The 15,968-nt window shown below is 37.3% G+C and overlaps 1 protein-coding gene and 2 long non-coding RNA genes across 5 annotated transcripts in view; 1 reads left to right on the top strand and 2 right to left on the bottom strand.

Annotated features, from left to right (window-relative positions):
* Positions 1-4,012: 4,012 nt before the first annotated feature.
* pdgfc (platelet derived growth factor c) overlaps positions 4,013-15,968 on the bottom strand; it is a 46,032-nt gene continuing 34,076 nt past the window's right edge. For both annotated transcript variants that reach the window (XM_077532303.1, XM_077532301.1), the window contains 3 exons: positions 9,979-10,171; positions 9,515-9,732; positions 4,013-4,584 (listed from right to left, as the gene is read on the bottom strand). In XM_077532303.1, the coding sequence (XP_077388429.1) occupies positions 4,441-4,584; positions 9,515-9,732; positions 9,979-10,171 (555 nt within the window). In that variant the 3' untranslated portion in view covers positions 4,013-4,440. The remainder of the gene's footprint in view (positions 4,585-9,514; positions 9,733-9,978; positions 10,172-15,968) is intronic.
* Positions 4,941-6,336, top strand: LOC144026323 (uncharacterized). 2 transcript variants are annotated; one of them, XR_013285105.1, is made up of 3 exons: positions 4,941-5,236; positions 5,713-5,943; positions 6,220-6,336. It is a non-coding gene; the product is annotated as an uncharacterized LOC144026323 (long non-coding RNA). The 2 variants fall into 2 exon arrangements; XR_013285104.1 differs by having other exon boundaries at positions 4,941-5,943.
* On the bottom strand, positions 6,709-8,094 carry LOC144026324 (uncharacterized). Its single transcript, XR_013285106.1, has 3 exons — positions 7,684-8,094; positions 7,228-7,314; positions 6,709-7,146 (listed from the first exon to the last, which is right to left on the bottom strand). It is a non-coding gene; the product is annotated as an uncharacterized LOC144026324 (long non-coding RNA).

A 15,968-nucleotide genomic window follows, 5' to 3' on the forward strand; every position in this document is an offset into this window, starting at 1 on the left:
GGGTGCGTGCTTGTGAGTGTGTGTGTCAAGCTTTGATTGCAAACTCAGTCCATGTGTGTCGTGTTGAAGTGGACTTTGAAGAGCGGGAATAGCACTTGCTAGTTGGATACATGTTGGTGTGTGGGGGTGTGTGTGTGTGACTCACACAAAGGCAATCGGGCAAGTCCAGACATGTCGAGAGAAAAACACATCTCGTGTCTGCTCGGTGAAAACACTTTTCTTTTCCTTTTTTAAAGTTCATGAGAATGATAAACTAAGAAAAGGTCATGCTTGTGTCATTTTGAAAGATTAACTATTAACATTTTATATTAACGCAAGATGAAAGGGACTTAGGAGAAAGAAAATTATGCAAATAAAATCTAACAATGTAAGAAAATAACGAAATACTAAAGAGGTTAAAGGAATATTTGACTCATTGGGCCATTTTCAGGAGTAGAAAGTTAACATTTTGTCTATAATTAATGTGTTAACGTCATTATTTTTCATGTACAATTAGAACCTTTAAAAAGTCATTTTTCTACTTGCTGTCGACTGATGATGACATCACCTGTGCTGAGGAAGTAGGTAACGACCAGTCATGGCTCAGTTTACTGACCAAACCCGGAAAACAGGTGAGCCATGATTGGAAGTTACCTACTTCCTCAGCACAGGTGATGTCATCATCAGTCGACAGCAAGTAGAAAAATTACTTTTAAAGGTATTCATTGTACATAAAAAATAATGAAGTTATCAAATTCACTCTTGGTCAAAATATTAACTTTTCACTGCTGAAAATTGTTCAATAAGTCAAGTATCCTTGGAAATTTTGAGGAAAAATAGTTATAATGTTGTAAAAATACATAGTACCGGTATTTTGCAATATTTTGTAGGCGGCTCAATTTGATCAAGAATGCCACAATGCCATGAGAATAAAGTTATAAGAATAAGGTGAAAAAGTTGCAATGCTGCAAAAAATTATTCGGATACTATTAGGATTAAGTTTAATATTACGACAAAAAGTTGTGAAATAAAAGTGTATTTTGGGGGAGACAAACCACATTATAATACGAATGAAGTCGTTATGTGACATGAGTATTTATCTTAAGAAAAAAGTTGGAGCAGAAGCTGTAGCAGGTTAATTAAGTTTTATTTGACTAGAAAAAGCGTTATTTTTGTGTTAAAAAAATCTTACTATTAGGAGAATAATCTCATATTTTTTCAATAGTTACATTGTTCATCCATCCATTCATTTTCTTAACTCATTCATTCCCAACCCCCTTCGCCCCTGGCTGTTTTACTAAATTTGGACAGATTTTGCAAGGCCCACATATTATTGTGTTCTATTACTATAAAAACATGAATCTACCAAAAGAAAGATTAGAGTCTCTTCTTTCATCAGGGAAAAAAAAAAAGTATGTTTGTATCTGTTTCCGTTTTGCAGCAATTAACATTAGAATATAGCTATGTTTCATCGATATTCACATTTCTGGTGAAAACACTGTCAAAAAGAGCTTGTTCCAAATGATCCTGGTTGATCTCTTATACTCTGCTGCCACCTGCTGGCCGGTTTTGTAATAACTACCATTGCTTCAAGCATTCTCTTCAGTTCTGAGGCCGCATCAAAGCCTTCTGTATGATCTAGCATAAAACAATATTTAAAAAAAAGTATAAATACGTCTTTGAGAGCAAACTTGCTCCTCTCAAGGGTCGCGGGGGTGCTGGAGCCTATCTCAGCTGGCTTTGAGCAGTAGGCGGGATACACCTTGAACTGGTTGCCAGCCAATTGCAGGGCACACAGAGACAAACAACCATCCACACTCACACGCACACTTAGGGGCAATTTGGAGCGCCCAATTAAACTGCCATGCATGTCTTTGGAATGTGGGAGGAGACCGGAGTACCCGGAGAAGACCCACGCAGGCACGGGGAGAACATGCAAACTCCACCCAGGAAGGCCAGAGCCTCGACTCGATTACATTGTTCACAATTCACAAAATATTTTAAAAATACATAATATGAATACAATGATAAAGTCCAACATTTAATAGATTTTTTTCCAACTAAATCTGAATTTTATATGAATAAAGCAATTTCATTGTTGCTGTCCACTTGACAAAAAGTTGTATGTCCTTGAAGGCGTGCGTGTCTTTGTGTGATGGTGAAAATGGTTAAGGTGAAAGGTGCAGTTTGCTTGAGGTCAATTGGGCTCATTTATCGTCTTTGTGTGATGAAATGTTGGGGAGGAGGTGAGTGCCTTTCACATTAATCGTCCATTGTTGTGTGCAAGGGGAAAAGGCTTGGAGTGAGATGGCATCGGGCCACAGTGGCAGCGACGCCTTTTTGCGGCAGCATCTGTCGCCATCCCGCACGCCTGCCAGGGAACGCATTAGATGGTAAGATAAGAATTTTAGTGGCAAGACTGACAATAATAATACATCATTGTTTTTTTTATTCTTAATTTTATATTGCATTATTTAAAAAATAGCTTTTCTGAAATAAATGTGTCAGGTACAAATGACTTTTTATTGATTATTAAAAAAATAAACATTAAAATGGGTTTTAAACTTTAAAATTTTGTTGAAAATACTATTGATTTATTTTATATTAATTGAAAAATATGTAATTAATAATTTTACATAAAATAAAAACAATATTAAATATATATGTTTTGAATAAATCTAATTCATTGAAGATTAAAAATTTTAAAAGAATTTTTCTTAAATATTTAAACATTTCAATTTTTTTAAATACAACTCAGTTACATTAAAATTGTATAGTAATTTTCCCCTCTTTTGCTCACTAACTACATTAGCTAAAAACATATATTAAATATTAAATATATATATATATATATATATATATATATATATATATATATATATATATATATATATATATATATACATATATATATATATATATATTAACACATTAACATTACAGTACTTCAATATTAAATTCTTTAAAAATAAAATTTAGTAAATGAAGAGTTAATAAATGAGTTTGAAGAGTACTCAAGGAAACATTTTCAGTATATATGATGTTAGACATTACATATATTTATACTAGAATCATGTCTGCATTTCTCCTTAAGTTTACTATTTCTATTTATGGCACCCACAATAAGAAACAAAATACTTTATTTAAAAATTTCAGTACAATAAAATAACAACTGTTGCAGAGGAAGAGGGGAAATAGATAAATAACTGAACATGAGTGAATGAAAAACATATTTAAAAAAAATATACAGATAGAAAATGGAGGAGAGTCTGACTGTACAACGAAATTGGATGTTTTGCTCTTAAATGTATTCTTTTTTTGGACAAAGAAATAAATACTCGAAAGACGTAACTCAAATGAAGCACCCACAGTCTCTTTGGTAGAAAAAAAAAAGGCACCTCGGCAAGAAAAGAAATGCAAATGGAATATTTACACACGAGGGAGGCTTTAGGATGATTTCCTCCTCGCCAAAAGTTTGAGAACAGTGAGGCCACTTTCTTTACTTTTGCCATTGAATGCAAACAGTTAGGTTGGACATCAAAATATTTTTTATAGAAATAGATTTCAAAATATTTAAATAAAAAAAAGAAATATATCAAAACAATGTATCAATTTAAAATTTACATTATAGAGTGTATATAAAAAGTGTACACACCCCTGTTCAAATGCCAGGCTTGTCATATTAAAAAAAAAAAGAAAAAAAGACAAATATAAATAATTTTAAACCCTTTTCCATTATTAATGTGACCTAAAACTTGTTCATCTCAATTGTGAGGAAAAAAAAAAAAAAAAAAAAACCTGAAACTGTCTGCACAAGTGTGCACACCCTCTTACAACAGGGTTCATGGCTGTTCGGAATGAACCAGTCATAGACAAGCTCATGTTAAATTGGAGTCAGCACACGCCTGTCCCCATTTAAAGCACCTGTGATTTACACCAAGTAAAGTTCAGATGTTCTAGTAGGCTTTTCCCTAATTCTAATCAGAAAAAAAAGCCTACTAGAACATCTGAACTTTATTCGGGGTTAATCAGATTCCAAACAACCACATGCCCACATATAAGAGGGTGTGCATACTTGTGCAACCACATTTTCTCTTTTTACTTACCCTCTCAAAGATTATCTTGGTCTCATTTATTAAAATCATAAACTACAAACTGGAATTTAGTAATTTACTTCACTTTTTAATATCATAAACAAACTGGCCTCTTGGCCTCACTGTTCCAACACTTTTGGAGTGGAGCCAATCGCAAAAGCACTCAAACAAAAGAAGCTCCCATTTTCCGTGACACACTATCAGCCCCCCAAAAGGCGGAAGAATAGGCGACTCCTTATCTCAAATTGTCTTCAAACACTTCCGATAGACGCCGGTGGAATTTGTAGTCTCAGTATTTATTCCACGACGTTCCGCAGATTGAATCCGTCCCAATCTTGGTTTTAACAGTCTTCGTCCAATTTGGCGTTTAAGCGTGTCCGACGGCTGCGCTATCGTCGGCGTTATCGGCGTCCTTGCACACGCACGCGCACTCCTCGTGGTGCTCCAAGGCCACGTCGGTCATGGACTTCTGCAGGCCTCGACCTCCGCTGCGGTGCTTCAGCAGCAGAACCTGACGGGAAAAATACAATGTGAAAATCATACAGTATTTACTGTGTACAGTATATATGAAATAATACTACACTAAAATTAGAGGATGTAAAATACTGTATATGTATATACACATAAACACACATATACAGTATACACACAAATATACATATAACAAGAACAACAACAATAATTAAAGTTACTGCTTATTTCAGGTGGTCGGTGCTGCTGTTTTGGTTAGCAACTGAGTTGAAACGCATTCAGATCTTTAACTCAATAAGTCAGAGGCATTTTCACTGAACAACCCCCTTCGTTCCTGGCTGTTTTACTGGATTTTGACTGATTTTGCAAGGCCCACACAATATTGTGTTCTATAGGTCGCTTGCACGTGTCGTCACTTCCGCCTCGGATTTCTCGTAGTCGCCATGCTGGGTGGCCTCCATTTACGTAGCGATTCGGTCTAACACGTATCTATCACATTTGTTGTCTGCGTTTAAAATGGTACATTGTTGCTGCATCGTTGGCTGTTCGAACAAAGCCAAGGGGGAAAATGGTCGGTCTTTCTTCCGAATTCCGAAAATAATTAGGAACCAGGGCCTGGAGACAGAGGAGTGCGGACTCCGGAGGGAAGTCGTTACTTTGGGCTCGTGTGTGCAGCGATCACTTTGTGAGTGGTAAGCTTGTTTACCTTTATTTAATTTAATGCATAAGGATTAATAACGTTTCGACCGCCCATATATGGGCAAGTTGCTTATGTTTTGGATTCATGAGCAAGCAAGTTCGGTAGTACAAGCTGGCTAGCGGACGTTAGCCGAAAGCTAACATCGAACATTTTCACCCAAGTAGTGCCAGTGCAAAGTGTTTACTGCTGAAATTGGATTGATTAGTCTTGGGCTCTTAATGCCGATAACATGTTTTTTGGTGGCAAAATGTAAACTTGGAAAAAAGAGACAGAAGGGGGTGATGCAAGAAAACAGACCCCCGGGGGTGATGCAAGTAAACAGACCCCCGGTAGCCTACACATCATGCTAAAGAACTTATTCGGTAGCCTACACATCATGCTAAAGAACTTATTAACGGCCACCCTACTGCGGTAAAATAACCAGTCTTTCCATATTTTATTTGTTTATATATTTGTTTATTTTAACAGGTCGCCCTGCGCCCGTTTTTCTGTCCAATCATCCCGACTGGGCGCCAACATTAAAGTTGGGTCCCAAGTTACAACATCTATGTCTCAGCCCAGTCGGTGCCAAGATATGAACGTGCACAGGAGAGACAAGCAAAGAAAAGACGACTCGAAGTGGCAGAGATTGTTGCAGTTATGCAGCCAGATGGCTCCAGTAACCTGTACCCTCAAGTACTGCTGACATCATTGACTCTGGTATGCCACTCAGAATTCATTACATGATATATTGTATGCATGAGTGAATGTATGTGTTTGTTTGTGTGTGTACACGCACCTTATATTTTAGAGACATTTGGAAGTGTTTATAGAAACATTTGCCTGTAGCAATGTTCATACATTAAAAAATGCAACAAAATGTGTACATTTCTTTTACACTGACAAAAAAACTATACTACTGTACTATATTAAACCTATTACTGGTATGTATTTTTTTGTGATCTTTTTTTTTATTATTATTTATTATTTCTTTAGGGATCTCATGCCACACCGACTTGATTGCCAATGACATGATGGAAACGAAGGCGAGCATTGAAGGAGGACAACATGCGACTGTTTGTTTGGCGCTAATAAAGGCAGCGAATATACAAATTCTATTGTTGGGTTTGTTTACAAAGCTATACATAATACAAATGACAGGATTTGACTCAATGTGCAATATGGTCCCTCTTAAAGTAATGGCATAAATCTCTTATTTCTAAAAGCACAAAAAATGAAGTGAATAATGATTAGATGTAGTAATTTCAGGGATAAAATTGAACTGTTAATTAATGCAGTTTATTTTAGCACAGGTGCCTACCATCCTGAGATATTTACATTAAAATTCCTTACTGCTTATCCTCACGAGGGTTGATAATTTGTGTCAAAATATTAGGCCATTATTTTAAGAGTATGACGGTATGATGTAATGTTGATGGGGTATGCAATGACTTTCATTATGCTATGTACAGAGGAAAAAGTTGCTCTCTTTTAAATTTGTTTAATGTAAGACAAGTACCAGTACTGTTACAGTTTTCCCAATAATCCTTGTTTCACACTTGTCACAAAACCACTGTCCTTTTGGCAGTCTAGACTTCCAAAAGGCAGTCTAGATTGGCACACTTCAAGTGATATCATTTGATTTTACAATCTGCTGCAGCACAAAAAACTACTTTATTCCGCATCTTTGAAGTACATGAGCAAGTGGTAGGTGACAGCGGCTGAGCAGGAACACTGGAAGTCCACTGCTGATCTAGTAAATGCTCTCCCGAGCAGTTCAGGTAAGGAGGGGATTTTGGGAAAAAAAACTCTGGCTTTTCCAGCTGGCCAAAACGAGCGATCTGGGTGGACTCGCTCAATCACACTTTGTCCACACCACAAAGTCGCAGAAGTCCGTCCAGTTAAACTCATCTGTGCCTGAATCTGAAAATATTACAAACATTGTAATGAAAATATGAAACATAGAATTAAATAATAAACTACAAAAAGTAAAGCCATACATACCTGGTAATAATATTGGTGTTGTCGTGACAAGTGATGGGAATTGTTGCCATCCGGCACCAGACAGAAATTGGGTGTTGTGACAGCCTCCTTAACCGTGAGATCATAAGAAAAGCTGTCAGTATGCTCAGTAGTTACCATGAACACGTTTTATTGTACTGGAAACTGAAACTAAAAATACGTACTCTGAGAGTGGTTAACCTTAACCATTTAGAATAAGTTGATTAAGTAACATGTAACTAGTGAAAGGGTAGCATTAAATTTAATTAAGCCACGGGGAGGCTGTGCATAGTTACTTTTTATTCTTATACGCTCTGCCATATTTGCCTGTTATAAAATTGTTAGAAAAACCACATCAGGTAAACCTAGCTGTGCATGTAAACACAATGATAACAGGAAGCCTGAGAACAAATCAACATTTTTGTGTGCAGAATTACCAACACCATGTGGTTTACTTACGTGCAACAGCAACAGTTTCTTCTGATGCGATGTTAAAGTTTACACTCTGTATCCACCCGCTTACAAAATAATTGTAAGCCTCCAGGGATTTGTTGGCGTGTTATGGAGCATGTTGTCAACACGAGGTAGTGAAAAATGTCCAGAGAAGTCACATTTGGCCAGCAAGCTTTCTCCGTCAAAAAAAAAAATCACCCTTGGTCAGGACGTAATTAGGATCAATCCCGCCACACAGAGACACCTTCTGCCTGTATCGTTGTTTTTGATCTTCCGGTAAATCGTGAAAATACTGCGAAAATTACATCAGGTTGATAAGCTCTACCGTGTAACTCGCGAGTGTACCTTGTGAACCGGTGGACACCCAATATGGCGCCCGAAGGAAAAACTCCCATGATGCATTACGATGTGCAAGCGACCTATTGATATAAAAACATGGAGCCGACCAAAAGAAAGATTAGAGTCTCTTCTTTTATCAGGAAAAAAAAAAGTATGTTTGTATCTGTTTCCGTTTTGCAGTATTTAGCATTAGAATATAGCTATTCACATTCCTGGTGAAAACGCCGTCAAAAAGAGCTTGTTGCAACATACCCTGGATCTCTTACACTCTGCTGTCACCTGATGAGCGTATTTTGTAATAACTTCCATTGCTTTAAGCCATCTCTTCATGTCAGAAGCTGCATCAAAGCCTTCTCTATGCTCTTGCATAAAAAAACACACATTAAAAACGTATAGGCTATATATGTTTTTGGGAGTGAAGAACAAAGTATTAAAAAAATGTGTTTACACGTTTTTGGGTTTGAATGATAAGTGATTGAATTATTGAATCTTGAATATTTTTTATTTTTTATATTTCAAAATGTAAATTTATAGTATTAAAAATTTACACTTTATTAGAAAATGATTGAACTGGAATTTAGCTTTTTTTTTTTTTTTTAAACATGTTTAATTCTATTTTAGTTATAAAACGTGTTATTTATGTTGAACTCATAATTTGTGCAATATTTTAAATTTCTCTTTTAAGCATTTGGTTAGCAAATGCAGTCAGATCTTTAATAATAATAGTAATTTTTTTCTATTTTCATTTTAAGTGATTGAATTATTGATGTAAGGTTGAATTTTGAGTATTTTTATTTTTTCTAAAAAAAAAATCTATAGTATTAAAAATGGCCACTTTATTTCATAATGATTTAACTTGAATTTAACTTTTTTAAAACACGTTTAATTCTATTTTACTTATATAAAATGTTATGTTGAACTCAATTTGTGCAATCATTTAAATTTCTCTATTAATTAATACATTATTAGTAGTACTGAAGTCCTTATTTTGATCAATATTTTTATATTAAAATATTTTTTAAGCATTTTTAATGCATTTATGTTCTCAATTTTTAATTTTGAAATGATTACAATAACTGTGCATTATTTTGCTAATTATTCAGCAGTAATTACATGAAACAAATACAATTTTAATAGGTTGATTATGTTACAAGTTCTGCGATTGACTGGCAAATAACTTGTTCTGAGGGGCTCGCGGGGGTGCTGGAGCCTATCTCAGCTGGCTTCGAGCAGTAGGCGGGGGACACCCTGAACTGGAATAAGCGGTCAAGAAAATGGATGGATGGATGTTACAAGTTAAAATGACAACACAACATCAAATTCAGGTTAAACATAGTTGTAACTTAATCTCATTGAGACTGAATACTGGTCCAGAAAACTGACCTAGAAAACTGATGGCTGTTCCTGATAAACGAATGTAACAACGAACGAGTTTTCAAAAGATATTTATTTGGCCAGGACGAGGTTGGTTTTGACTTGATTTGCTAATGGCGGCTACCTCGTGGTACTTCATGGTGACGCGAGCGGGCTGGCACTGGCAGTCGTAGCAGCGGTGCGCGCAGCAGGCGCAGTTCCCGCCGCAGCGCCTCACCAGGAGGCAGCTGGGCCAGAAAATGGCGTCGGTCCGCTTGAGCTCCTCGCGCAGCGATACGGACAGGTTGCGCGGTGTGCAGCTGTACAGCTGAGCTTCCTCCCAAATCAGGTTGAGGTCAGCTCCTTTTTGGCGGGAAAACAAAAACAGGAAGTTCATTATCAATTCATGTTTTTTGTTTTTTTTTAAACAGACAGTACAGTGTTTGTTACACGACTACTTCCGAGATTCCATAAAATAAAATCAAGTTCCTTGGCGCCAAATCACTAATTTTGTCTAAATGAAGCTCCTGAATCAACTTCACCTTAGTTCCTTAGCACAAGGTAGTCTGTAATATAAAGCAAAAAATAATAATAAAAAATCTCCTTTACCTCTGGCTTTCTTGTTATGGATGAAGGATTTGCCGAGCACGTGCCACGTTGGTTTGTACAAATCGTCCATGTCCAGCCGCCAGCGCTCGGGCTCTAAGTATTTCATCACCTCCTCCACCGTCCTCAGGCCCGACACGGCGGCCGACAGTTCCTGCAGGTCCCGCTGGGGCGGGGGCTCGGCTTCTGCTGGAATCTAAAAAGAAATAAAAGGTCAAGTCTGAAGGGTATGCAACCCTAAAAGAGCTCCTATCACTCAGAACAAGTTATTTGAAAAAATTTTTTTGTCGTTTTCCCTTTTAATTTTAATTTTAACTTTTAATGTATATATATATATATCCATATATATTTTCTTGACCGCTTATTCCTCACAAGGGTCGCGGGGGGTGCTGGCGCCTATCTCAGCTGGCTCTGGGCAGTAGGCGGGGGACACCCTGGACTGGTTGCCAGCCAATCGTAGGGCACACAGAGACAAACAACCATCCACACTCACACGCCCACCTAGGGACAATTCGGAGCGCCCAATTAACCTGCCATGCATGTCTTTGGAATGTGGGAGGAGACCGGAGTACCCGGAGAAGACCCATGCGGGCACGGGGAGAACATGCAAACTCCACCCAGGTAGGCTGGAGCCTGGACTCGAAATATATATATATATATATATATATATATATATATATATATATATATATATATATATATATATATATATATATGTATATATATGTATATATATATATAATATTAACTAGTTTAGTTTATTAAAAAAAAACAGGAAAAAAAGTGCATTTTTTTATTATAATTATTCTCATTGATGTTATTATTATTATTATTATTATTATTATTATTGAATCGAAAAGAGCATTTTTTAAATCAATTTCCTGAGTTTCAAAATATTTTACAATTAAATTGCAACTATTCCATAGAAAAAGTCCTGTTTTTAACAGTAACACACTATTGTATTTTTTTATTTATTTAAGATTCAAATTAAAAATGATTAACGTGAACAGTGTTCCAGAATATTAAGTATATATAAGAGTATTTTTTTTTACATTTCCATTATCTTCTTATTTATTTAAAAACAATTTATCTTGTCACATTCTATTTTAATTGCCTCTTGAATTTGTAATACGATAATATTAAAAATAATACATAAAAATAAAATACATGGACGAATATTCTTTGAAAAAAAAAAAGCAAAAACCCTTGAATGTCATCCTTCAATTTGAGCATACTCATTCATCATCAAAATGAAGGGTTGGGCACTTGTTTTGGTTTTAATACAAACAGCAGTTAACTTTTTTTCCTCCCACACTTGTATGACACTTCAAAATGTTAAAACATTGATAGTGACAAGTTGATGCTGAAGCCGATTATTTTCATTTACAATATTTCACACCGCCTGTCATCTTGTCGTCCTACTATTCATCCTGACATCCCCGCAAGAAGGCTGCCGGACGGGGCGGCATTATTCGTTTTTTTTCCCCCCTGCTGAGCCTGCAGGCTATACACCACAAAGGCGGACATGATTGATAAGTGCGTCGTCGCTTCTTCCTTAAAGGATGAGACTCGTCCATTCAAGCTTTCAGCGCCGCGATGGCATTTAAGTCCACCGTGTCGGCTTTCTGCTAGGCGCTAATCTCGTGTGAGTGACAGGCGGGATGCAACAACATTGACAACATGGCTGCCTCAGGTGTGCAATTTTTGTGTTTTACGGCGAGTCATCAAACTTTAGCGCCATCATTTGCCCACATACAAGAACTAAATCTCAAATGCTTCATTAGTTAGCGCTGCCCATTTGTGGTTGAAATTTGGGAGCAAAAGATAAAGGCACAAAGATGAGTTTGCTTTGATAACCATCTGATCTGGAAAAGTGCAACATTATCCTAAATTGTCTACTTCAAACCAAAATGGCAGACTTCCTGTCTCTGTTTGGCCAGGGCTTCTTGAGATTTGATAAACAAACTAAACAAATTTCATGATGCAAAATCAAATTGGCTGCGAGGGCTGAATTTTCAGACCAGACTTATTATTTGAGTATCAAAATTTCTGTCATCAAAATTTGCATATCAGCAGTATCAAATTCTTCAAAATTTAGTGCCACCCACCCGTGTAGTATATACGGCCCAAATTTGGTAAACAAAAAATAAATAAATAGAAAAAAATGGTAATTTGGTTAAAAACAAACAAACAAACAAACAAACAAACAAACAAACAAACAAACAAAAAAGCAAGTACGCAATTGGTGGATCCTGTATAAGACCAAATTGACCTCAAAATGGCCGCTTTGAGCCAAGACGGCAGGCTACTTGTGTCTTTTTGGGGATTTTTTTTTGTGGGTCTACTAATGATAGACATGTCTACCAAATTTAATTTTGCTAAATCAAACTGGCTGCGGGGGCTGAATTTTCAAACTCAACTTAATCGTGTTTTGTGTTTTACGGCGAGTCATCAAATTTTGCCGCTTTGCTCCACCCACATGCAACGACCAAATATCAAATGATTCACATTTTATCAAATGATTCACATTTTAGAGGTACCTTTCTGTACACCTTTCTGTTATACCCGGTTTAAATTTGATAGCAATCAGGCAAAATCTCTCGAAAATGTTGTCTTTTTAGGTCCTTTGTAAAATGGACACCATTAGACAAAAATGTCCATTTCAAACCAAAATGGCAGATTTCCTGTATGTTCTTAGGCATGGCCTCTTGAGACTTTTTTTTTTGTGGGTTATGACAGTCCTGCTCCCGGGGCTGAATTTTACCAAAACCCTCAGATTAGATTTCTGTTATTCCCATTGGAGATGCTAATGTGAAAACCACCTCCCATTAAGTCACATATTTACGTTACAGAATATAAATATGAAAACCACTAATGAATTCCTCAGCTGTCTGAGGTTAGGATGGATATTCGATGTTATTTTATACATCTATTTAGAGCTGTGAATCAAAACAGTTATTTCCGACCCCTTTCAATACAGATGAGGTCAAGGAGTCCTGCAAGCAAAATTCATACACAGGGTGGGGCGGCCATCTGCCTCCACAATTAGGTCGAAGTTGTACAATAAAGCAATCAGGCTAACAAGAGCGCCCCACCACACATTGCTATTGAGGCAATAATACAAAAAATAACTAAAACAATACAATAAAACACAAAAATATAAATGAATACTCATGGAGTAAATACACTGTATAACCCAAAATGAAAATAAAACTGAATAAATAAATAAATAAATAAATAAATAAATAAATAAATAAATAAATAAATGTAGATAAGAACACATTCTGAACAGATAAAATATTTTTTCCAAACCTAAATACAAAACATCATTATTATTATTATTATTATTATTATTATTATTATTATTATGATTATTATTATTATTATTATGTTACTTTTTATTTTTATTTTTTTTGTATCTGCGCAGATATCAGAAGTTTCACTTCTTTCTTTCCTCTTTCATTTCTTTTTTTAAAAGAATGAAATAAAAGTTTTGAATTGAAATTGAAAAAAATAAAAACAAACAAATTTTTAGACTTAAACAATACACATTTCAACGCACATTCAATCATATTTTATGTTGTTTATAAAGTCGCGCAACAGTTCCCACTCTTTCCCACATGAATTTATGCTTGTGCACTAAACTCCTACATGTTCTCCTGGGATTGCTCCTTAAGAGGCACTGCAAAATGAAACAAAAAAAACCCCCAAAACATCTGAGGCCCATCTGTGCGGTGGCTCTAACGAGAGCGGCTCGTTAAGAAAGCTTGCAGTGTAGCATTTGGTTTCACCGGAGCCTGGCTGAGATAAATGGACATGAGCGTCGAACGCCGACAGATCTTGGCAGCGAGTAGCGGCGGTAGCGCGAGCGGCAAATTAGCCCAGCCTTGGCAGAGTCCAGCGACTGGAAGTCATTAACAGCCTATGAATTTTGACGGCGCAATCCTCCCCCAATTAGCGGCGGCGCGCTCCCTCGGCCAGCAAGGCCCGCTGTGACTTCTTAACGGCTGCCAATTAAGATATAAACACACACACACGCAAAAGACCGCCATTTGATTTTGGAGGGTATCCTTTCAAAGATGACCGGAAAGATGCAGGAAATGGCCAAAACTGTTATGTTCTGGGATTTGATCCCAAAAATGCAGACTCAAATAAGATTTTAACTCTTTATTTGCATAACATCGAGAGGAGTAGAACAAACTTGACTAGACGAGAAACAACGAGAATATATCAAGAATCACGAGATGCTAATCTAACTTCGGCTGTGGAGGTGCACAGAGGAACAGAGGTAATAATCCGACAAAAACACACCCTCCTCAGACAGGCTTATATAGACAGTGAATTAATCTGATTGGTTGTGGCTAGACATGTGGGTAACAGGACTGACATGGAATTATCTGATTGGCTTTTGACCAGATCAAGAGATTAAAGATTCCTGACATCACATACCGTCTTACCAGTTGAAACTAGATGCTGGTTACATCAGTTCAAAACAGACATTTGACCTCACGGTCATGACCCAAACAAAACCCATGCATGGCCCAAGCACAACCCTTGCATGACCCTAATCATGACAGTAAACATAAACCTTGCATGACCCTAATCATGACAGTAAACATAACCCTTACATGACCCTAGTAATGACAGTAAACATAACCCTAGTCATGACAGTAAACATAACCCTTGCATGACCCTAGTCATGACAGGAAGCATAAACCCTTGCATGACCCTAGTCATGACAGTAAGCATCATCCTTGCATGAACCTAGTCATGACAGTAAACATAACCCTTGCATGACCTTGGTCATGACAGTATACATAACCCTTGCATGACCCTAGTCATGACAGTAAACATAACCCTTGCATGACCTTTGTCATGACAGTATACATAACCCTTGCATGACCCTAGTCATGACAAAAACGGGCCTAACATGGCCTCTTCAAACCAAGATGACTGACTTCCTGTGTGTTTTAAGGCATGCATTCTTGAGACTAAATGGACCGACCAAACTTCAAGTTGCTAAGTGAAACTGACTCCTGGGGCTGAATTCTCTTATTAGCATTAAACATTTTATGACAAGTCATTACATTTTTCTGTCGTGTTCCATCCACCATGCTTTTCAAACCAAAATGGCAGTCTTCCTGTGTTGCTTAGCTTAGCTTCTTGATAATTTTTTTTTGCAGGTCTATTCATGGTAAACATGCCTACCAAATTTCATGCTGCCATGCTAACTGAAACTGGCAAACGTAGCTCTGTTTTTAAATTCAACTAGAGTTGAGCCTTTGATAGCACCTCATTTGAGTTGACTGCCACCTTAGACTTCCTTTTTTGTTTCAGGAATGGGTTCTTGAGATGTTTTTGTGGGTCTAGTCATAGTAGCGGGCGGCACGGTAGTCGAGTGGCTAGCACGTCCGCTTCCCAGTTCTGAGGTCTCTGGTTCGAGTCCAGGCTCGGACCTTCCTGGGTGGAGTTTGCATGTTCTCCCTGTGCCCGCGTGGGTCTTCTCCGGGTACTCCGGTCTCCTCCCACATTCCAAAGACATGCATGGCAGGTTAATTGGGCGCTCTGAATTGTCCCTAGGGTGTGCGTGTGCGTGTGAGTGTGGATGGTTGTTCGTCTCTGTGTGCCCTGCGATTGGTTGGCAACCAGTCCAGGGTGTCCCCTGCCTGCTGCCCAGAGCCAGCTGAGATAGGCGCCAGCAGCCCCCGTGACCCTTGTGAGGAATAAGCGGTCAAGAAAATGGATGGATGGATAGCCATAGTAGCTTTACCTATCAAATGTCATATTGCTAAGTGAATCAGACTCCTGGGGCCGAATTTTCAAACCAAACTTATAAGCGTTACACGTTTCATGAGAAGTTATCACATTTTCGCTGTCACGTTACACAACACTTTTGAAACCAAAATGGCAGACTTTCTGTGTTTTATAGTTTTTTGGTCTTTTTTTGGGGGTGTACGTATGGTAAATACACCTACCAAATTTCATTTGGCTAA

The sequence above is a fragment of the Festucalex cinctus genome, chromosome 9 (genome assembly GCF_051991245.1).
Source record: "Festucalex cinctus isolate MCC-2025b chromosome 9, RoL_Fcin_1.0, whole genome shotgun sequence".
In the NCBI taxonomy this organism is placed as follows: domain Eukaryota; kingdom Metazoa; phylum Chordata; class Actinopteri; order Syngnathiformes; family Syngnathidae; genus Festucalex; species Festucalex cinctus.